Here is a 25,090-nt window from a genome sequence, read left to right on the forward strand (position 1 = left end):
ACCCACAATAATTAATCCAGTGGGTGATACGAAAATATGTATCAACAACCAGTCAATATTGTGGTTGTGAATTTGCTGAGCGGAGGGGTTCTTGCGGTTCCCCCCACTATTATAAAAATCGCAATTATGCGCACCACCGACAAATTGTCAGCCATGGGGATTCGATCCTGGACCGCGAGCGTCACAGTCCAATACCATACTGATCGAGCTATCAAACATTGTTACGAACATATGTTTCGGAAGTTAATATATAGCTAGCTATATAGCTAAGGAACCAATATTTACACTAAACAGCGGTTTCTGAATAATAACGGTTTCTGTATTTAACAGTTTCTGTATTTGTAGCGGTTTCTGTATTTATAACAGTTTCTGTATTTATAACAGTTTCTGAATAATAGTTTCTGTATTTGTAGCGGGTTTCCTAAGTAGACCGAAAATCAATAATAACAGTGGCATTAATGCACAACTGCAGGTCAATTACAATGAGTAACGGTTTCTGTTTACACACAGCTTCCTACGGATCAATAATATTATCTGTTGTATGATGGGAAAATATTTAAAAACCATAAATAATACTTATGAGTCTAATGAGTTAGGTTCGTTCGGCACTATACGATGTAATTAGTTAAACTGACTAATTACGATCATAAAAAACCAACCATCTACGAAGAAAACTATATATTACAAAGTAATCTCCCCTTAAATCAAAAATTCAGTAGTGTATGGAGGACCTCTGTGACATAAATTAAAAAAATTAATTCAATGTGGTGATGATAGTTAATAATGTGATGATGATAGTTAATAATGTGGTGATGATAGTTATTGATACTGAAATGTAATTTTCTGCTTATATTTTTTCGAAAAAGCTGTTTTATATATATTTTCTGCCACTCTTTGTACTGATTGCGGGTGAATATCAAAATATTTCGCAGCAGAAGATATTGAACGAAACATAATTTCTTTGCCAGTTTCTATGTTTGAGTAAATTACCGCCCTCTTTCCGATTGTCTTACATCTTCCTGTATTACCGCGTGTATTATTCTCGCTGTGAGAGATAGCTTGTAAATTGGATAAATTATTGTTTTGAGTGTCCCCGTCAATATGATCAATAACAAGACCATCATTGATCAAACCCTTGTGACACTCGTATGTAAATCTATGACACATATAATGTTTCTTTCCCCCCCCCCCGCATGTGAACATTAGATAACCAGTATTAATGACAAAACCAACTGGTCTCTTCAACTTGCGGTGCCTGATGATACCATTAATATTTGATTCATAGTTTGTTATGACAGGATGTGGGACAAATATATTTTGCTCCATTATAATAATATTATATGTTTAAATCATTGTTTGTCTGAAATCTTGATATATAATCCTTCACGGATTTTATAGCGTTTTCACCGCTATTATTTTTTTTGTCATAATATCTTTTAAGCTCTCTGAACCGGTTCCCGCCACACTTTCCACATAATTCTGTCTTTCCTCGCACTCCAATACCACACCGTAGACATGGTATTGGTCCTAGACTTCCTCGTCGTATGTTTTGTGAGTGCATCCAACAAAATTCCTTTCTACAGGATTTGTTGCATCGATTTACTGAGCCGATCATCAACCATCTGCATTGGGACATTGTATATATATATATAATTTTCTTTATTTAAATATTTGTTTTAATTATATGAACGAGTTTGAGAGATTATCCCAAACTAGGCCTGTTAAGTATAAATTCAACCTTGACAGATTATCTCAATTGCCAGTACGAGATCTGGTTGATCCGAAAAATAAAAGTTTGATCTCGAAAATTCACGACGCCAAGAAAGAATTTTACACGGATGGTGCATCTCATACATGGTCAACGTTCAAGATTATACGCCCTGACTCCGTCAAGGACGCTGTCACGGACGCCACAATGAATGACAAGCGAGCGGCAACTATCATTAACTACATCGCTGAATACGAGGGCAATCAAAAATATTTCTTCAGAGTAAAATTTATTGTATTAACAGAAACAGATAGTTGGATTATCCGTGACAAATATGATCCTGTCCTTGGTAATAATAAAACTATCATATTAAGTAAAAATTCCAGACCGGGTCTATTGACTGGTATTGATAAACCGTATTATGAGCGAGCGTATCCTGTAACAGCAGTTATTTATGGAATTTATGAGATAAATAAAAAACCCAACGTTGATAAACTAGCGCCGATGAAATTTTCAAGGTTAAATTGTGTAGCTGAACGAGTAATAGAACACTTTACAAACGCGATGCGTGGAAATGGATTAACTGATTTAAGGCGTGAAAAAATAAACTCGTGGGCTGATTCAGTTAAGGATACTGGTGCTACAATAAAAGATGTTGCTGAGTTAGGAAAAATATTAAAATTTCCAATAACCGTAGCAACAATAACGGGAGAAGTACTGTACCAGTCGAAATATAAATCGAAAGGAGCTCCAATAAATATTATCGATCATAACGCGCACGCATGGACTAACGCAGTAACAATATTTCCACGTGATCGAACTGTTAGATTTTACCCCACAGATATGGCTGTGGCAGATATGAGTATGTTTGATTTTATCAACGAAATAAGTAAAACCGATCCTGTATCGGTATGGTTATTCAAAAGTAATGAGGAGGGTGAATTTGATCAGTTTGTCAAACCGAACGGTGAAATATATCGCACAGAATCCCTCCATGACGAGATGAAAAATCTTGCGACGTTTTTACAGTGCAAGCACGCGGAAAATACTGACAAATTACTAACTAATTGTTTTACCGTTCCATCTGTTGCGGCTCATTTCGCCAGAGAACGAAATTCATGGAAACCAACACGATTTGATTTACTCGAGGACGTACGCGCAAGTTGCGTCGAATATGGACATGGCGGATTATGGAATACCAAATACAATTACAATGATGTTATTTCGGTTGATATGGTTGCATGTTATCCAGGAAGTTTTCTGGGATACGGAGATTGTTCTGTGTACTTTGAAAGATTTGGTCACCCTACAAACGAGATGACGCGAGTGGCAATTAATGGACCATTACCTGATTTTGATCTGACTGGATTCGCCTGTATTGAGTCGTTCGAGTTTAACGAAAATCTTCACAAGATTTGTTATGTTTGGTTTGGCAGACATTTTTGTGAAAAACGTTGGGCACCTATAGTTTTGTTGCGATATATGCTAGATTGTGCGATACTGACATCGTTGGTGGTCAGTGAGGCAATTATATCATATCATGCACAGACCAAAGTTTGGTTGCCCATGTCAGATTCTGAAGTTATCAGCGAGTTTAAGGACGATATTCCTAATAAACTCAAAACCGCAAAAGATCTCGGTAGAAAAATTATAGGTAAATTTACTCAAGGTGGTGCATATGATTATAAAAGACATCACGCACGATTAATTTTAGATGATGCCGAGTACGATTTTATAATCGCTGATACAACGGCGAAAAATATGTTTGTAAATCGAGAGAGTGTTTATTTATCCGACGGAACAAAATTAGGTACGATCGTTAGTTACATAAATGACGTATCCCCGCAATATACTCATCTAAGATCTTCCATGTTGGCTTATGTTTCTATAAATTTATTATCGATGATTAATAGATTTCCCAAGACCGCAGTCAGAGTCGCAACGGACTCGTTTTATATTTCAAGTAAATATTTAGAATCTGTTATGAAATTTACAAGTAATGATGAACGATGGGGTTCGTGGAGAATAAAAAAGGAACTATTACACAATTATGTAGAATCAGCAGATGTTCCAGTGAGAGATGTTTATCGTGAGGGTAATAAAATATCAGAAATGTCGAAGGCACCATCGTTGAGTGATCCAATAACCAGATATAAGACAGTATATCTCAATGGACCTGGTGGATGCGGCAAAACAACTCGAACGATTAATGTTTTTAGAAATTCAGATATAATCGTGCTGACACCCACACATAGACTTGCACGTGAGATGAAACAGCGGCAAGTACAATCGTGTACGTATCATAGTTTCTTCCGATGGCGCGGGGATACATGGACTCCTGAACGGATGGGAGAAAAATATATACCTAAAATAATTATTTGGGATGAGATATGCACGGTCTCATTGGATACATTAAAAATGTTTCTTGATTGGTTGTTGACGAAAAATACCGCCATAATAATGTGTGGCGATCATGGTCAACCTCCGCCTTTTGTTGGACCATCTCCACATGATTGGTTAAAAAATTTCGTTGATTATTACGAAGAAATAGATGATGATCATAGAGCTCTTGATGCAAATTTGAAGGAGTTTAAAAAATTAATCAGATTACAATCAAACAAAATTCAGTGTGAAATATTACGTGGAGTGATCTCAGAGACATCAATGAGTGATTTTTTGAACTCATGGAGACCCACCGATTTGATCGTAGCAAGTAGAAAAATAATCAGAGACGCTTTACAGCAGCAGTTATTTCAGCTACATAAAGAACAATATTCAGAACTACCCGTACCGTTGTGTTATAGACCATCAGATACACGAAAACAGAATATTAATGTTGATATTCCAGGACCCTTGACAGAGTCAAGGAAACAGAATCTCGTATTAAATGATATTGTCGCCGTTGATATCAGTGTGGTCGAAGATGCATTACGCGCTGACAAATCTCCATGGGTGTTGGGATACGCTATGACAATCCACTCGTCTCAGGGATTAACTATTTCTGATACACGAGTCTGGATTGTAGACGATCGCATCGAGTGGTCAAATTTAGTTTATTTAGCGGTATCGAGGGTCACAAATATATCTCAATTACGTAGAATTATAATTCCTGAAATCGTTGATAAATTTAACATCATCGATGATGATATAATAAGAAAAAAATTAATTGGATACAAACAATCTGACAAAAAAAATAAACGCGACTTTGATCTTGATGTTGAATTTATTATTGAGTTAAAACAGCAGCAGAACAATCATTGCACCAGTTGTAATTGTATAATGTTATGGCGGTATTCGAGTAATGATTCAAGACAATTTACCGTAGATAGAAAAGATAATAGTCGCGGTCATACACGAGAAAATACCATGCTGACCTGTCTGGAGTGTAATCGACGTCGGGGGGCAGGCACCCTTGGCGCTAGTGCTAGTTAAGTGATCGAAATCACCGAAGTGATCGCGGCGGTAGTTGTGTATCCGCGGGAATTATTTGTAGTTGTTCACGTGTAAATCCACGTTGAGGAGCAGCAGAATCTAATCTGTAGATTGCAGGTCTGGAAACGCCTACATTTCTTCCAGTGGATCTTGTCACGGTAGATATTTTGTGTGTGGTAACACTCCAAATAGGATCAGTCGCTCTCGCGCTACCACCTTCAAGTTCACCAGGCTCATATAAATATCTGACTGTGACATCACCTAATATTTTTTGTTTTCCAGCATCTTTCCGTTGTGTTGGTATATTTTTTTTTGTGACCGCGCTAATGGGTTTCATGTTGGTTGTTCGTGTGATCTCATTATTTAATGCAGCTATCACGTTTGGTAATCTTGCAACCCATTCACGAGATCTTTTATCCTGAATAAATTCCCTCGCGTATTGATATCCAAATAACCGCTCAGCAAGTGTTCGATTAAATCGCTCAACAATTGCCTGATCACGGTGAATTGCAGTATGACCTCGTCGTATTTTGGTATTATGTTGTTTCATCAGCGATGATACTGGACCAAGAAATTCCTTACCAGGATCAACCTGTAGCAGCTGTGGCCATCGCAGACCACCTCGTGGTCCGAGTCCTCGTTGATAAATTCGTTCAAACGCATCGGCTACTTCAGATGATGTTTTCGCCGATAGCGGCTCTGCTTCTTTATATCTACTTGCAACATCAACTACGGTTAGCGCGTATTTGTACGTTTTTCCACGCACAGTATCATGCGGTAAAAACAGAATATCAGCTTGATGAACTTCATTAGGAACACTGACATCGAAATACGAGTACTGAATTTGTTTAGGACGTGGTAGATAAATTTGCCATATTGCTTGTTTAGATAACCACGTTTTAGCAGTAGAATGTTTAACCGATGCTGCATCAGCGAGTTTACCAATTGCTGCTTTGCCTCTCCAGTGTCCTCTCGGTGAATAATAAATTGATTCCATTATTAATTACCAGCCCCAATCGCTAATTTACCTTTCATCGAGGATCTTACTAACCAATTAGCTAATGATTCTCTAATATTTTTATTTTTTATAGAATTTAATGAATGAATTAATTTTACATCTGCAATATGCCTATCTTGTAGATTTTTACTTTTATAAGCTACATCATGAGCATGACAAGCTCGATCAATAGCATTTATTGGTTCCTCGCCTGGTTTTGGTTGATCTTGATTATCGAGCCTGATATCGAGTCGAGTACCAGGACCGCAATAATTATATCCTGGTAGATGTTTTTCTCCGCTGTATTTAGCCCATGGAGCACCTGGAAACTTTGACATCAAATTAGCAATATCACCACCGCGCTTATTAGGTAAAAATGAAAATTTCTTTCTACAGCATACAGAACATTTTCCACCGTACGCTATTTTTTTATTTTTTGTTATAACTGTAGCTAAATCAATAGTTGGAGTTTTAACTCTACAGCGTAAACAATATAAATTCATGTTATAACATATATGGATATAATTGATTTCTCAGCAACTCGGCAGCGAGAGCCAGTTAAGCATCATCCTGCGCTACCGAACTCCATCAGAATGATTATCATAGGACCATCTGGATCGGGTAAGACGCAATTATTACTTAATCTGATAATGAGATGGTTGAAATGGGATAAGTTGTATTTAGTAGCACCATCCGTTGATGATCAGCGATGTTATGATGTACTTAAAGATTTCAATGAAAACGCGCGATTACTGGATGAAGATAATGATGTCATAGAGTTTATAACCGATATTGATGAAGCACCATCCGTAGATTCCATAGATGGATTTATTAATAATTTAGTTGTATACGACGATGTGATGCTAGATAAACAATCAAATCCAGCCAGAATATTTTCCCGAGGGAGACACAAAAATACAGACGTGATCTATGTTACTCAACGATATACACAAATTCCGAAGGTGATCAGAGACAACTGCAACATTTTAGTTGTGTTTAATGGCGTAGACACACACACGTTGCGAAATATTCATCAAACCTGGTGTGGTGGTGACATGGATATAATTAAATTCAAAAATTTCTTCTCACGAGCGCAAGCTACTCCGCATGGATTTATAACAATAAATTTACATGATCCAAGAACAAGATATCGTGTGGGTATTGATAAAATATTTGGGTAACAGGGGGAGCAGCAGAGAGGGTACCTACCAACGTTGGTCGTCAAAAAAATAAACAAGAAATAAATAAACACGTAGAGTACTTTATTTTTTCAGCTACTATTTCGAACTGAGGTTTTATTAGCACAATCGGTCATTGCAAAAATAAACATCTCAAGGAAAGTTCATTTGTAAAATCTGGACCTTTCTACGAGATGATTTATTTGTTTGTTTTATTTGTTTTGTCGGAATTCTATGGTCTGTTCACCCTCTCTGCTGCTGTAATACTATTTTCGGTAAATTTATCGATCGGCGCGGTTCTCTCTGTCTCTTGCTTGTTATGGTTTTGGTTCTGGTTTTGGTATACGATCTTTTATATCAACTATTTCAGCACGAGCTTGGTCAATGCCTTCAAGTATTTCTCGCATTGGTTGAGCAGCAGTTATTTCACCTGGAAGTCCTGGGAGAATCTTTTCTGTTTTCTTTGTTCTTTCTGCTATTTTTCCAGTTGGGAAGAAGACCTTTGATAGCCTTTGTAACAGGTTCAAATAATTGTTCTTCACCCTCTGCAAATTCAACTTCAGACTCCTAACGCTCTTGCAAATTTTTGTTTGACAGAATCACGGACTGGACGATATTTCTTAATTGCCTCTAGTCGCTGTCAAGCTAATTTAAATGTGTGAGATTTTATGGTTAGTGTTATTATTGATATAATAATGATTTAATTACACAACACTAGAGCAGAAGGGAGGGTGACGACAAGTATTGAGTGGGATGGGTGGGTAAACAAACGCGTAAAATTTTGGAAACGCAAACGTCAAAAATAAAGTAACAAAATGAGCTAACTCAATCAAAGAAAATTTCGGTCGGTTAGAGGCTTCGGTTTGGCGTTAGTGACCTTGTATTTCCATTTTCGTATGAAGCTTTATTTTCGCATATGGACCCTCCTAGAAAGTTGTAGGGTTCACCCTCCCTGCTTTCCAGCCAACTGAAATGTAGGCCAACGAAACTTGAAAACGGGTCCATTTCTTTTGTGAAAATTTGAATTTATTAGAGAAAAGACACCAGAGTAAGTAAAGTCTGACTAAAACATTATGACTTTACTTTGTAGAAAAGCGTCGTTACTGGTTGCCAGTTGTGTGAGATATTCCTGAAAATTTGACTTTCGTTACGATGTTAGTCGACATCAAAACACTACACAGCAGCGTTAATTAAGCAGTGAAATCCACCGGGGTTTCTTAAAAAAAAAAAAAGAAAAATTTAGGAGTATCCGTCCATGAATCAAGGGATGGAGGCAGGGACGTCATTGGCGGGGGGGGGGGGGGGAGGCAGGAATTTGCATGTGCTGTAAAATTGCTGTAGCATATATACGAAAATTGACAAGCCCGTCAAGTTTTGCCCCCCCCCCCCCCCAAGTTGAAATGACGTCCTTGGATAGGGGTTCTAACCTGTAATGTTACAGGTTAGAACCCCCATCCCTTGATTCATGGACAGATACTCTCAATTTTCTTTGTAACGAACCCTAGTCCTACACTGTAAGACATAGCACATGTTGGTTTTGTTTTAGTGCCGACACACAAAACATAAATATTAGCGTCAAGGTCTTACATGTAGGACTGTAACGAACCCAAGTGTAAGAACCGACGCATATTTGTATGCAGAATGAAGTGTATGTTGCGACCACATGAATCTGACGTTTTATCAATAAAGTACCGCGAAATCTGTGACATGAAATCACCTTATCGGTTATATAAATGAACAGTGTTGTCAGAGATTTCGCCGTACTTCTTAGATAAAACGTCTGATTTCTGTGGTTGCGACTCTGGCAACATGAAACAGTAGTGTACCAGTCCAGATCGCCCAGTTCAAACTGCGAACTCATGAATATTCATACAGACACCACGTGCTGTCTGTATAGACCTTCGTCTTACACATACATTGTGAAAATTGAAATGCAAATTAGACTATCCCATGATACACCAAACAGGAAGTGAACGACAGCGTTGGTGCCGGCCATATTTTACACTGTTAGCTCAAGTCAACTTAACATACAATATTTACGCCAGAATGAGTCACAGAGGTGGAGACAACAGAATATATGTTGGAAATTTACCTCCAGACATAAGAGCACGCGATATTGAAGATTTATTTTACAAATATGGTCGTATTACATTTGTTGATTTGAAAACGAGAAGGGGTCCTCCTTTTGCTTTTGTTGAATTCGAAGACCCGAGGTAAAGTTTCAATTTGAAGAACTTGAAATAGCATGCTATCTAATCATTTCAAACGCTTATTTATGCAACAAAAGAAAGGGCGAGGCCCCAGAATTACTCTTAAGTGGGCATTAATAGCAGCAGAAAAAATGATCGGTAATAAATGTGGGTGAGGGTGCGCACGTGGGGTACGTAGTACTACGATGTAAGATACAAATAAGTTAACACTTGTTGGTTTTGTTTTAGTTCTATGCCTTACTATCCAAATAACGGCCTTGTATAGCGTGTTCTGATGTTGACATCGGAACGAGTAGTCAAAGTTTCAGGAATATCCCACATTTAGCAGCATATATCGACACTCTTCCACTAATTTATGTGTAAATATACGTCTGAATAATTGCGATTATAATATTTGTTCAAGTGTTTAATCCACATAGAGACAATAAGTTCAGCATTGATAAACTTTGACCTGGTTCTTGTCATTTGCATGCTAGTCACGTGGCTAAACAAATACTGCCGCCTTCATCCCAATAGTCACATGATGCCAGCAATAAACCCCTTTCCGATGTACTAATATTGTGAAAATATTAAATGAATTTCAAAGTGTTTGTATAAAGAACTAAAGCATACTTCTCAACATATTATTTCCAAGAGCAGTGACCAGAAACCTGTAACAGCAACCTAGAGAAACCAGATTCATTGAGCAGAGAGCACAAATTAATGTTCTAGTCATGTGATACCAACAAAAACATTGCTGATGCATACTCTAGGCCTCATGAATCTGGTTTTCTCTAGGTGGTGGCAATTTCAAACTTTTCTGTAGCCAATTGGTCCTGACCCCATACTCCAACATAAATGTCAAAATATCTAAAATGAGGAAGGAATTTCGACTACATAATCCCGTTCCAGTCACTAACTTGATCCACACATGGTAAACAGTTTTGGTTTAGAGTTCACTTATAAAGTAAATAAAGTGTTAAGATGCACCACATAAAATGTTTAAATTTAGTGGCTTGGTCTGAGTGATGGTCTTAAAAACACTTAAGTTTAGCTTATAGATCACACATCATGCAATTATCCAAAGCAAGCCAATCCCTCTGCGAATGTGTGGTTATTTATTTTGAACAAAAAGAAATGAAGTTTAGATTAGCATCTCTGAAGCAGAAATGGGAAAGTCCTTTCATTTGCATTACTTCATGCCTGAGTAATTATTCACACACTAGAGCAGGGATCGGCAACTTACGGCACACGTGCCACAATGTTGCATGTCATGAGGTTTCATTTGGCATGCAAAGGGCAGCCAAAAATCTTGATTTTAACTGTGTTACTCTCTTACTGGTGGAAAGCGCTTGTTCCAATTGTAATTAATCTAAAAAAAGTGGCATGCTATGTAAAATAGGTTGCAGACCCCGGGAGTAGAGTCCGTTTGTCTCTTTAGGCATTGCTTTGACAGCATCTAACATGATCAGAGGTCTCGCTAGGTTTTTAAAACCAGGAGTCCAGGATTCCCATTTTGGTATTGCTTTGTGTTCAGTTGGTAGATTTGTCCAGTCATGATCTCTGGGGCCCTGAGTGGTCTAAAGTGCTTACCGTTACGGATCACTACCATCTCACCTCTGTCTGCATGGGTTCGAGTCTCCAGTTCTGCCAATGTGGGTATGTGAGAAGCTTTTCGGTGGTTCTTTCTGGGGTTTTCCCGGGTTCTTCCTCCACTGTTAATACTGGCAGCCATGTATAGCCTATCTTGTGCTGATAAATGGCGTTAAACCCGATAACAACAACAACCGGCCATGATCTCCAATGTAAAGACATAAATACTTGCTTTTGCAGCATATTATTATCGTTTTTTGTTGTTTTTTTTAAAAATGTTAGTCTTATTACCACATAGCTCAATTGGCTAATGAACTTCATCAACATTTAGTAGCCCAAATATAGTAATTTATTGGACCTGATTATAGAGTGTATGTAGTTTTAGTGTTTTCTTTTTTCTTTTAAGGGATGCAGAAGATGCTGTGGCTAAGAAGAATGGTTATAACTATGATGGCTATTCACTTAGGGTAGAGTTTCCCAGAGGAGGTGGACCAAGCAGCTATGGTGGCGGCGGTGGTGGTGGTGGTGGTGGAGACCGTGGAGGACCACCAAGGGGAATGCGGGGTCCTATGCGTGGTGGACCACCATCACGCAGATCAGAGTACAGAGTTCTTGTTTCAGGTATACAGCAGCTAGGTTTGAACCAAGAGTTCCTAAGTCATCATAGCAACATAGCAGTGATGAGAAAATTTATAGATTGATTCTGACTGGCACATCGTTATATCTTGTTACTCAGTTTACAAACTAAGACAACTGGTTCAAACGCCCATTTGAAATAATCTGAAACATTGTTGTGGTAGTGCAATCTTGAATACAAATTACAATTTAGGTCACCTGACTCTAAGGCCAAGTGAGGCATGGCCCTGCATCAATCAACATTATCTGTTTTAAACTTGTAAAAAAAAAAAACACCTGACAAATTTTTATAAAATTTGATCAAACGTATCTCACCAGGAAGACCTTTCAGGTTGTACACTTGATGAAGTACTACCCAATTAATAAAAACATGGTCATGGTAAGTGTAATATACAAAAAGAATGGTTTCTGCACATACTCCATGACTATATGCCTTGAAGATTATTGTTAGGATACTGAGTCATAAACCGGGTAATCGCCACGTAAATTATGGGCAAGTTTTTGCTTTAGGTTTTGTTAATTTCTACACATTTTGAATAGGACTGAGACTCGAGTACCAGAAGAATTGCAATGAATCTGCATGTATTAATGTATAGGCAAAAGACTGTCAGGTTTCTGCAAACATTTACACACAGACAATTTTGATAATGGAACTGTGGAAGATACCTGTCCAAGCCTGCGTGTGATGTTGCAGAAAGGTACATCACTCCATTTTCTCATCCTGATTAATCCAGTTTTGTGTTAAAAGTGCCGTTAAAACCAACAGATCAAAAGAGAAACATTGTTCGAAAATGTGCTCATAGCTGGATGGGGTAGATCATTGTGGCCATATTCATGTATCAAAATTTCAGGTGGCATTGATGCTCAGGTTGGTTGTTTACTTGTACATTTTCCAGGTCGCATCAGAAATGAGTGACTGCGTTATCTGTGTATTGACTAAGCTTGCAATTATGGTAGGTTCTCCAGTCACGATGAAGATAAATTTTCCCAGGAGAGAGACAATATGTGCTCGCTTGTCTTGATATATTTTGTTCATTCAGAACAGGTGAAATGATGCAGGCAGGCAAAGAATTGTGGAATTGTCTGCTCCAGTTTCTGGTGTGTATTTTCTAACTGATGTCTTATTTCATTAGATACATAATGTTGAATAATATGGCTCAGCATTTGCAAATGGTTCCTGCAGAATGATCTAAAATATAGGAAATAGTAATTTGCACTATGTATGTCCCCTTCACTCTCAAGAACACCCCTTGTATGGCAGGAAAGATGTTTGGATGTGAGTGGGGGTGTGGCACAAGAATAAAGTTTTGGAAAGTTCTTTTGCATTCCAAATATTTTATTTCCTGTCTTTTTACTTAATATATAATTATTTACTGCAGGAGCAGAGCATACTTCAGTACCATCCTTACCTGACATTGTGTGCTACATATGCAGTCTAGGCAGCTGTTTACTAGACTCATTTCATAGTCTGTTGGAAAGACAAATGCATGTGCTGTCACAACGTATGGGATGATCTTTCATCTGTCATATATCCATTGTTATTGCTACTCCTGCTAACTACTTGGAGTTTTGCTTTTAAACTTTAAACCCATTTTTCGTTACCTGGTCTATTTTATTCTAAATAAAAATGGTGCTGCTCATACATCCATAATGGACACCAAAGTGGTCATTTTGAAAATTTTGTTATTGCTACTGCTGTATAGATGGTCTCATCAGTATCAAGTTTTTACTAAACTTTTTTTATTATTCTTATTGGTCATACATGAAATTACATTGTGCAAATCTGACATCTATTTCCAAGTGGCTGCTATCTTGAAAATCATAATGCTGCTTCTCCATGGGTTATTTTTAATAATATATTTTATGTCTTGTTGGTCCTAAATGAAAATGGTACCAGCCCAACATCAAGGCTGTCACAATGGTCATCTTGAAAATCTTCTAATTGCTGCTTGTCCTGAATGGAAAGTCGTATTGACATGAGGTTTTCACAAGAAGGCTTATGATGTTGTTGTTGGGTTTAACGCCATTTTTCAGCACATGATAGGCTATGTATGGCGGCCAGTATTAATGGTGGAGGAAGAACCACCGACCCACGAGAAGCTACTGGCAACCTTTCTCACATACCCACATTGGCCGAATCTTAGACTCGAACCCACGCAGACAGAGGTGAGATGGCAGCGATCCGTTAACGGAGAGCTCTTTAGACCACTCGGCCACTCTGGGCCCCGGCTTATGATGTACATTTGTTCATGAATATAAAGACTAAATGGAAATGGTGCCACTCTGATGCCTAATATGGGTGCCTTAATGGCCAGCAAAAATCTTAACACTACTTCTTTTGAAAGAATGCTCATATCCACATGGGATTTTCACAAAAAGACGATCTTTTGTTGATCTTAAATTGAAATGGTGCTGCTACGAAGTCCAGTACCTGACCATCTTCAAAATCTTGTTTTTATTTTGTTACTTTTAAATGGAAAGGCATTTTGAAAGGGGGATTTGAAGCAGTTTGATAAAAAGAGTTATTATGGTGTGGAGTTGGTCCTAATGAAATGGGCTAACTTTTATATGGCCACCATGGTGGTTATTATGTAAATCTTGTCTCGACACCTTACAAACGAATGGCATTATTAACATCGGGTGTTCGCCTATAGACTTGTAATACCGAGTTGGTCCTGAATGAAAATGGCATTCTTTGCACTTCTAGTATGGCTGTAATGGTGACTGTTAACAAAATCTTGTCATTACTTCCCCTGTATGAATGATCCTAATGACGTGGGGTTTTCATCAAAGACTACTGATGTCCATTTTTCTTCCTTTGAAATATTTATCAGGGTTAAACTCGTTCTCAAGATGGGTATTGGTGTGCCTGTATGTCTCTAGTATGGTAAAAACTGGTCTTGTGGATCTTGAGCATGCACTGTCCCAGCATACCACTGTACCATATTCTCGAGTGGATTATGCTTCGACATCTAATGAAAGTCTTGTGCACATTAAGCATGTATAGTCCATATATACCACTGTACCTTATTTTCAAAAGGATTATGCCATATAATGAAATATTTCTTGATTCCGTAACAGGTTTACCCCCTTCAGGAAGCTGGCAGGATTTGAAGGATCACATGAGAGAGGCAGGAGATGTGTGTTATGCTGATGTGTACAAAGATGGCACTGGGGTTGTGGAGTTCTTGAGGAAAGAAGATATGAAGTATGCCTGCAGAAAGTTAGATGATTCCAAGTTCCGTTCTCATGAGGTATGCTTTCTGGGATGTGATTGTTTCAGCATCATTTAGCTCTAGTGAAGATGATCCCACTATAATTAAGTGTGCAGTATATGTTGTTTGGGGGGAATTGAATGCTATTTCTCAGAGCAGGATAGGCTGTATACATGGTGAACAGTAGAAAGGGTGGAGGAAGAACCATGGAAAGCCCCACTAAGAACCACCGACCCATGGTAATCTACTTGAGCCATGCAGTATACAGAAATAAACATCTACACTGGATGAAATGTTTCACTTGCTGCTCATGTGCGGTTTGACTTAAAATTTAATGGTCTTTTGACCCTTGACACCAAAATCTGAGAGTCTAAATGATAATCTTGATAGTTGTCTATTTTTGAGCCATGAGCTCATAGCAGGGGTTCTTATTTTTGGAGCAAACCAATGCTAAAACTTTCTTATAACTTAGGAGATTTATGTTCCTTATCAGAATTGTTACTTACTTCTGGTTTCTTTTAGTTGAGGGTTGGAATGATATCACTTTTGTGTTGTTTCTGAGCCTTAGGCAGAAAGAAAATGTTCGTCTTTGAGCCATTGTGATCAATTAATATGAGCCAGTATATGACAGCTGAAAAGGAAAGTGGTGTATGTCGTGTGGGTCACCTTCATTAGACCACTCACTGACTTGTGGACACTGATGATGTTGTCAATCAAGTTTCACACAGCAGGTTCTTGATAGTTTTCCTTCCTCATTTTCCCTTGGTTACTTATTTCAGAAAGACTGGAGAATAACTTGTGTGTGATTAGAATATGCCATGCGTGCGAAATGTTTCAAATTTAAACTCAACGTGTCAGAACCCAAGAGTACGAGTGTTGTGAGAACCCTTGTTCGATCTTTGACCACAAGTAATGCTGGTCAAGAAGACTATTTACCCCTTGAGTAAGATCCATGTCAGTCTCTCTTCTTATGCTGGAGACAAGAAGGCCAGTATACTATCAGACTGTGCAGACATATCTAAAATGTGTGATCTTGATAAATGTTAACAGAAAAATACAGCTTCCCCTTTCTTAACAAAAAAGTGTTTTGTGCTAAATCTTTGCTTATTATTTGGTAGTTCACATTAGGAGCAGTGCTAAGCATTATCAGTAATAGTAACGTTCTAAACTGCCACTGTGCCTTTGCAGTTATTTTTACTCTTAGACCTTCCTAAATACATAGAAATCTACCAACTGTGGGAACAGTTTTAAATGATAATACCATAGTCCTTTACAATGATTTTGTTTAATATACAGTCCATAGTCTGATTACATTGAATATAAATGTTGGGGCATTGACCAGTCTGGTTCAATGTATTGTCCACAAAGCCTGTACTGATACTGATGGATCGTTAGAGTCTGGTGTCACCTATTCATTAAATAGTGCAGTTGGTACAGGGTTGACCCCAATAATCTGTGCATATTTTAGATGCTGGTTTTTCTCATAACTCATAATAAGTTGTTGGTTATGGGTTCTTTTGGCAATATGTACAGAATATTTTCAGTGCCAGTTCTGTGATTGACAACTTGTAAATCCAGTTGGAATAACATGAACATGATTTGATCTGGTAATATTCTGTAGATAATGCCAGAATGGCTCTAAAACCAACTGTAACTCCAGAGCAGCAAGAAATACTGGTGTCTAAAATGTATACCAGTGTGTTGCAGATACATTTGTCTGCAGCAGCAGGATTTAATGAATATCAGCCAGAAATTGTCCATCATTATCAATACAGGTTTGGTATTTCATTTATCGGACTACAACCAGACATAAGCTTGGCTCATGAAGACCACTTTCCATTCTTCCTGACTGCATAAAAAGTGGTTCTGTGTGTTATTTGGATTTGTAATGTAGCTTTAGCAATTTTTCAGTCAAATCGTTACAATGTCTGCAGTGCGGCAGTTCATAGTGATGTCTAGCACTGGGACATGAAGCCACAGACATTAGCATATTGTCCCACCCAGTCACATTTTGCTGACACCAGGCTGACCAGCCCTAATACTAAACTCTTAATGCTGAGCACCTAGCGAGGCAGCTGTTTCTACCTGTTTTCGGTGTGGCTTGTTGGGGGTTTGTACCTGCAACCACCCACATCTGGGTCAGATGCGAAAACCACTAGGCCACCTGTGCAGTCAGATTGGTTGTGCAGAGGAAACATTACAAACTTATCCCTGGGCTACAAGATGCCGAGTTGCACCTTGCTTTCAAAAAGTTTTGAGATTCAGCATTGCTTAACATGTATATGTCAATTATTGGTTACTTTTGCCTCCTTATCAGTCCAAAACATGCTGCAAAGGAAGCCCAATTTTTTTTTTTTCATGGGTTTCAGATGCAAACTAGGCACTAACATGGGTTCAGGTCATGATAATATTATGTTCAGTGATGACCATTAGTGTAACACCTGCATTGTATCAAGTAGGCATAACATGCCTGTCGACTTGTTTGTTTAATGAAAGTTGTTGTTGGGTGACAACTTGTGAAAATCTTCATGGTACATTGGCCCTTTTAGGCTGATTCTAGATTGAACCCAGTTGTCATGCTTGTCTTAAATGCTTAAGCAGAAAGCTTGGTTTTTCACAGTGAACAAAAGGAATATTATGTTCCAGGTTTATGAAGGTCGCGTATTTTCTTCCTTTGTGTTTTCAAAGGAAAATTCTGGATAATATTACAACATTTGTAAAGTTCATATGCCGATATGCTTGGAATTACTGTCTGCCTGCTCAAGCAGAAAGCCTGTTTCAATGTTGTTAATAATGTTAAAATTTTTACAAAATAAAGTATCTTCAAATATTGGTTGCTTTATTAAACTGAACATGTAGGATAATGATAATTGAAGTATAGCTGGCAACATTTTGTTGAATGGGTTTTTTGGCAAATGTACAGAATATTTCAAAATCAAAATCCCATATTTGACAATTTTGAAATACACATGGAACAACAACCCTACCTCCTGTCACCATTTCAGTTTTCATGGCTACATTCAACAACCACTCAGATGTTCCTTTTCTTTTTTGAAAGTTTCTGTTGCTTTGGTCTTGTGATTTGACAAATATTATCACTTATGTTTTATTTTAACTGATTACAATGTAGACAATCTGAACAAGAAATACTCTTATAATGTTTAATTAAAAAAGTTCTACCTGTTATGCATAAATGCTTGCTTGACAGGCATATGACAAGTGTACACACACTTGCTGTAATTGAGTCACAAAATAAGCAACTGACACTTTTAAATGAGTGAATGAGTGAAAGTTGCATTTGTTAGCTGAGAAAATGGCAAAAAGTTGGGACAGTGACTCAGATTTTATGACGGTCCTTGCTTTGGAGATTCCAGAGCCAAAATGGAATAAAACAAAATTTATTTTTACAAACTGCAAATACTATTGTGTTTTCATTTGCATCCTTTTTTTTAAATTTTAGACCAATTAAAGTAAGTAACAGAAAAGAGTGAAAGAGAACAAGCTTTGTAAAATTTAACAAATATATTTATTTCCTTAGAGTACAAAGTGAAAATCAGAAAGATGTATGGCATATTAATTCCGAAAATAGTCCAATAATTACGGACACAACTCTATGTAATTTACAGTCCTAAATAAAACTCTGTACAAGTCCCAAAGAAATCTAAAACTGAAGGCGGTGATGTGTCTGTTATAGCCTATAGAGTGCCGATGTATCAACAGTCCTTTGCTGAATCACAGTAATATAATTCCAGGTTTGAGTTCAGTATAAATTCCAGTGAATTACTTAATCCAAGAATTTTATCAGAGCACTTTTGTATTTCCAGAGAAAATAATCACTTGAATTCAATAATTTGAACAAAAAGAGATTCCAGCCAAAAACTACTGGTCACAACATATATACAACTTACTCCTCGCAATTACAAGATTATATAGTTCTCTTCTTGACCTCAGGTTACAATTAGCATTTTCTAATAAATTAATAAAAACATAACCTTCTGGACTGATCTGATGTTTACAAAATCGAAATCATAACCTGTGAAATTCACTTAGGAAATTCCAAACCCCTGACCCAAGTAAACATATTTACTTTTTCCATTAATAAAGATCCTGATGTTTAGCCCATGCATTGAGAGAATAATTTAGCTATGTATTTTGTTGTTTACACAGAATGAAATCAAAAAGTCTATCTGGTCAAGCAGAAATGAACTGAGTTTTGGACAAGGTCAGGTCAGCATACAATGTTATATAACAATAGCATGTAATAAAATACAAAATATTAATACTAATGTACAAACAGTTAAATTAAATATACATAACAGTTATCTTTTGCTTTCCAGGGTGAAGTATCTTACATTAGAGTGAAAGAAGATAGAGGCTTTTCTGGAGGAGGAGGAGGTGGAGGTGGAAGATCACGGTCACGAAGCAGAAGCATAACACCCCCAAAACGATCTCGTGGATCTCCCCGTTACTCTCCCATGAAATCTCATTCACGTTCAAGATCACGTTCTCGGTCCCCATACTAAATCATGACACTTGCATTTGTATCTGATGGTTGAAAATTTCATTGATCATACCAGAAGAAAGATGTACATATAGTGATAGGATGTTTTTAAATAACTTCAGTATCACGTGTTTTAATGAGGGTTCATCATGCACATGTTTCTATGAAGTTTTATGTCATGCTGCCATTCAAATATGAAATGCAGAAAATCAAATAGTATCCTTTGCTACAACTTTTCACTTTTAAAGTTAGGAATGATGATGCCACAGATGTTTGCTTAAAGCTTCAGTCTTAAATTGTACAGCTTCTGTGGTATTTTCATCTTGTACATTTTATTGAAACAAATTCATACAATTTTAACTAATTTTAAAACTGCAGTGTGTTCTTTTTGTATTGAAAATGCCATAACTAAACAAATTATTTAGTTTGATTGCTTGCATGCATAAATCAGGTGTACGCTTGATTGATTGAAATGCGAAACAACTGTAGATCTTAAGCTGTTTTTTGAACAATTTACTGTGTATTAATTAATCTTAATACATAGTTGAGGAATATTGAAGACTTCATTTAGTAAAATGTCAGATTATAGGAAAATGGTACACTTCTGAAAATGTTTTGCAGCCAGTTTTACTGAATTTCATGCTAATTGCATAGAGTTAGATATGCCATTGCATAATGCACTGGAAGGTCAGGCTCACCATTGTCTTTTCTGCTTAAGATTTGTAATAAACACCAGAAACGTGGTCTGTGCGGGTGCCTGGCAACAAAATTCAGGGATTTTTACTGTGGAAGTTGAGAGCACAACATGCTCTGGTACTTGTAGGTTTATGTATGTGTAATATCGTGTGGATAGTTATTTTGCAGTGTGGTCTGTGAGCATGCATCTTGGCTATGCCCAAGCAAAAAGTTATTTTACAGTGTGGTCAGCAATCTATAATTAGCATCACTTTCCAGAGCTTTTAACTTTACAGTAGGAAGGAAATTGCAAATACTGAGATAGATCTGGTTTTTTTTATATATATTTTCTTTACTTGGCTTTATATGGAATTTCAATCCTGACTCTTGTGATGTTGGTTAAGTTGAATGACATGGTCTAAAATGTTCTATGAACTTGTGACAACAAATTTTGATGATGTGGAAGGGAATTTTTAAAATTTGTCTCCTGTATCAAGTAGTTGAGACAAAATCGGAGTATAAAATAAAATCAGATTCCAGAGAGTATCTCAGTAAAGGGTTCTGTACTATAAAAGTTTTTCAATTTCTGTCCTGTAATTTTGCAGATCTTGGATTGGGGTGTTAATTAAAGGAGCCAGGATGAAGTCCTTTGCAAGTTAGGGATCAAGACATTAGCTTCATAGTCTGTTCCACATTTTACAGATAATCAGTCATAGCATGGCATGAAAATGTACTTTCCTGGGAGAATTTTTTTAAAGGGTATGCATTGTTCACACATTGGGACCGAAACATTTTTAATGAGTTGTCCATAAAAATATTAAATCATTCATTCATTTCATTGAAATGTTGATGAATTGATCATATTGAAGTTGGAATCTAAAAGAGTATTGCCAGAATGATAGATAAAAAAATTGTACACATTTTTATAGGTTTCTGTCTTTGTTTGCAAAAGCAGTAAGTAGTAAATTATGAGGAACCAAAAATAAGAGTGCATTAATTATGGAGTTGACATGGTCCCATATTTTGCAGATGCATCCTTATTTAAAAGAAATGTGTTTCTGTTTAGTGTTGATAAAAAAAACTGCAGTATATTTCAGAGGACCTTTTTTTATACAATGTGTGATAAATTCATAACTACAAGGAATATTTGACATGTTAGCTAGTGATGTTATTGTGAGCCTGAAGTTTTATCATGATATTGCTACATTTTATATTGGTGTCCTGCTGTAATGATGTTTATTCTGTCAAGTTGCCAGTCAGTCATTGTATACAATGTGTACTGAAGACAGGTGCCAAAGTCCAAGGTTATAGCTGATTGCAAATTCCATTGTTTTATTTTTCCACTGTGGCCTGTAGACTGGTTCTTTATATTTGACAAACAGATATATAATGAAATGTACTAGTACTAAGGATAGTTGATCATGGTAAAACATCTTTCTCAGTGTTAGTGCTCTGTATTGCAGTGAAAAGAAAAGTGATTGCAGTTGACAGAGGGATAGTTCAAATCTGTACTCTCTTGCCAATCTGTATATTTTGCCGATATTGCATCAGATCCAATGATACATTACGATGGTGTTATATGATAACATCTCGGATGTTAACTCCAAAAATTGGGTAGGTTTGTAAATTTTAAATGGCAGGGAGGTTGTTGTTCTCCAAAGAAATTGACAACTAGTGATAGTATATATCAGTAGATTTTTTTTTAGTGTTTTCAAAGTTGCACTTGACATGGAGGATGTAAACAGTAGTTTTTAAGAAATAGTAGAAATCGCATAGTATTGCATTTTTTTAGTTGGATATTGTTTTCAAGTATCATTAATTGGAATATTAGCTGGATAATATTGTTAATATTTAAATCTTGGTAATTTTGAATTTAAATTAAAATTACATGCCACTATCCTAGGTTTACAATACTGATTATTTGTATTGCTTAGTTCCAAATCATCATGAAATTTTGCATTAATAATTTTCTCTTTCTGGTTCTAAAGGTTTGGAATTGCACATTACATGCTTGAGAAGGATTGGATAAAGCGGATTTAAAATGTTAATGGATTGGATTGCAAGGATATTGGAACTTTCTTAAAGGCTGTCACCCCCCCTTAATTGGAAATCTCTGTAGCATTTGGATTTCAAGGATATAAGGAAATTTTTTAAAGCTGCCCCACATCTTAAAATGAAAGTTCTGGCTTTTGGATTGCAGGGATGTTAGGAATTTCTAACAGAATATCCGGAATTTCTAATGGGCTGCCCCCCAATTCTTCATTGGAATTTATAAGGCTTTTGGATAGCAAGGATGGAAAGAAATTTTAAAAAGGCAATACCATCTTATTTGGGAAATTCCTATGGCTTTGGATTGCAAGGATATCGGGAATATTTAAATGACTGCCCCCAATCATTGCTAGAAATTCTCATGGCCTTTGGATTGCCATGATGTCAAGAATTTCAGATGGGCTGGATCTGGAATTTTAAATGGCTGTCCTCCATTTTAGTAGGAAACTCTCATCGCTTTTGGATTTAAAGGATTTCAGGACCATCTTGAAGGATGTATCCTGTATTTATTGGAAATTACCAAGGCTTAACTGTACACTGAAATATGGGGAAACAAAGATTTTTGTAAAGATTTTTGTGCATATTCAACCTCTTAAAGTGGATACCCTGAGAAGGATTGAAGACACCAGGATTTGAGCTGGGATGTGCTATTCTTTGAAGGTCTGTGGTTAAACAGTTTCCTCGACATGCAACTTGAAACATTTCTTCACAGTGTAGCAATGATAAAAAGAATTGATTGAATGGAATGTTTTGGCTGGCTTCTCTTACCTATATGTGCTAAACCATGGTATGATTGCAAAAGCTTGAAATCCAGTCGCTATGACTGGCACATGACTAATCACTCACTGCATCCCACAAAATAGATTTAATTTGGCCAACAAACCTCCTTACCTGGAAGAATTTAGAAACTATAATCTCTGCTAGATACCAGGGTCTGAATTTTCCTGGTGTAATGTTTTGTATATAGGTAACTCGCATAGCCAGACTTTGTTATGCATTTGTTCCATTTGGTAAGGATTTGTTCAAATTCCAACCTTTTGGGGGTTAATATTATGTAATGATGGAATCTGAGAATCATGGACTCCCCTACTCTGGAGAAAGAAATATGAAGATCCCATTTCTCCATGGAAAGAAAGGAGACCTCAGCCCCAATGGATCTGAAGCAAACTTTATGTTGACACAATATTCTAGCATTTAAGTCCGATAACAAGACATCAGAAGTTTTTATTAATGTGCATCACAAGTTTTATCTATAATATCTGCATGTATGACAAACCTATCCATTTACTGTCCTGATAGCAATGCAAGTTAACTCTAATTTCTATGTTATAATGGCACTGAACAAAATCTGGTTTCCTTAGATGGGGGAGGGGGGAATTGCAAATTTGTTGGACATCTATCTTCCAAAATTGTTACCATGGTGCACATTTGATATAAACTTGTTGAGGATACTTTTTTGTTAATTTTTTTTTTTCAAAACAAAACTTTGTTTGGACAATTGAAAATGACTTCTCATTAGTCTAGGCTTTTATTAATCTTCTGAAAATGACTACCACATTATCAGTTTGGGCTTGTGTCTTGTTATTGACCTCAAAGGAAAATTGTACACCAGGACACACTGGACAGGCAAGGAACTAGGTGCATTCATTAGGATCATTAAAAATAATTCCTACTGAGTGGCACAAATTGTAGTCTAAACACAATCATAGTCCTGGAGATCGTGGAAAAAACATTTGCATTGGATGGGAAAAAGTTTGGATTTCTGATTATCCTTGCAGGATTGTCTGAATTTCTCAAGGAAAATGTACCCTTTTAGAAATGGAAAATCTTGAAAATTTGGGATGGAAAAAACAAACGGGGAATAAAGAACTTTTCCAATAGGCATTCAGTATCGCTTTCTTAGGGGGAAAAACCTTTCTCTGAATTTAATGAACATTAATTTTTCCTCAGAGATTGGCAGCTAGGAGAAAGAACAAGAATGACTGGGTTCATTCAGAAGGCTTCATAATGGGATACTTTCTCTGGATCTCAGGATTTTACTTGGGCATTGTCCCCATGGACAGAGTCCAGGGATCACTGTTTATCATCAGATGAAAAAAAAATATGGAATGGTCAGGACAGGATTTTAATTCTGGATCAGAATATACCAGGGATATCGGGATTTTCCCAGGATGCTCCTGTAGGAAATTTCAGGATATGAAGGAAATTTTGAGCCATTGAATTATTTGGGAGATTTCTAAATGGAGTCCAAAGGTTGCAGAATCCTCCTGGGATCATTCAGGATTGGAGAAATTAGGATCCTTGGATAATCCTGGGAGGTTTCCATATAGGATAAGGTCTTGGGATTAAGGGATCAGCGTGGGAAGCTGGGAATGGATCATAATGGTAAGGTCTCTGGAGGAAAAGAGGTAGGAATGTTGATTGTTAGCAGCACCAAAGATAATGGTCAACATTTTTTGTCATGTAAATCAAATATTTTCATTTCAGGTCCACCTTATGTAACATTGCCTTTTGTCATCAAATAAACGAATGTACACTAAATGTATGTAAGCTTTTTACTTTAACCCATTATATAAAGATGTGAATTTGCTGCCATGGGAAGAATGGTATTGCTTTCTTTTGCTGTGGGATGGTCTGTTGTCCCTTGTCCATTAGCATTAGTTTGTTACTGCTTCTCCTTCTAAACCTGTTAGAGCATTGCTACGAAACTTGACACACACATTCATACTGAGGTCTAGTATGCATCCATCTTGAAAATATTGTTATTGCAGCTTCTTCTGAATGGATGGTCATATCAACATCAGTTTTGCTACAGGGCTTTGTGTAATGTCTTGTTGGTCCTAAATAAATATGGTCACCATGGCAGCCATCTTTAAAATCTTGTTGCTGCTACTCCTTGATGTAAAGTTGTACTGGC

General features: G+C 37.0%; 1 protein-coding gene across 2 annotated transcripts; it reads left to right on the plus strand.

Annotated features, from left to right (window-relative positions):
* Positions 1 to 9,263: 9,263 nt before the first annotated feature.
* On the plus strand, positions 9,264 to 24,714 carry LOC149777428 (serine/arginine-rich splicing factor 1A-like). Of its 2 annotated transcripts, XR_016416179.1 has the most exons (5): positions 9,264 to 9,528; positions 11,504 to 11,718; positions 14,815 to 14,987; positions 19,286 to 20,883; positions 22,113 to 24,714. XR_016416179.1 is itself a non-coding variant. In XM_089942052.1 (4 exons), the coding sequence occupies exons 1-4, from the start codon at positions 9,266 to 9,268 to the stop codon at positions 19,469 to 19,471; spliced, it is 837 nt and encodes a 278-aa protein (XP_089798178.1). In that variant the 5' UTR covers positions 9,264 to 9,265; the 3' UTR covers positions 19,472 to 24,714. The 2 variants fall into 2 exon arrangements, 1 of the variants encoding a protein (XP_089798178.1); XM_089942052.1 differs by having other exon boundaries at positions 19,286 to 24,714.
* The last annotated feature ends 376 nt before the right edge of the window (positions 24,715 to 25,090 follow it).

The sequence above is a fragment of the Sinohyriopsis cumingii genome, chromosome 18 (genome assembly GCF_028554795.1).
Source record: "Sinohyriopsis cumingii isolate HCF-2022 chromosome 18, ASM2855479v2, whole genome shotgun sequence".
NCBI lineage: Eukaryota > Metazoa > Mollusca > Bivalvia > Unionida > Unionidae > Sinohyriopsis > Sinohyriopsis cumingii.

Excerpts from the sequence above, each read along its gene's own strand:
- LOC149777428 (XM_089942052.1), top strand. The coding sequence starts at position 9,266 with ATGATACACCAAACAGGAAGTGAACGACAGCGTTGGTGCCGGCCATAT. Across the intron at positions 9,529-11,503 it reads GTTGAATTCGAAGACCCGAG|GGATGCAGAAGATGCTGTGG; the intron begins GTAAAGTTTCAA and ends TTTTCTTTTAAG. Across the intron at positions 11,719-14,814 it reads GTACAGAGTTCTTGTTTCAG|GTTTACCCCCTTCAGGAAGC; the intron begins GTATACAGCAGC and ends ATTCCGTAACAG.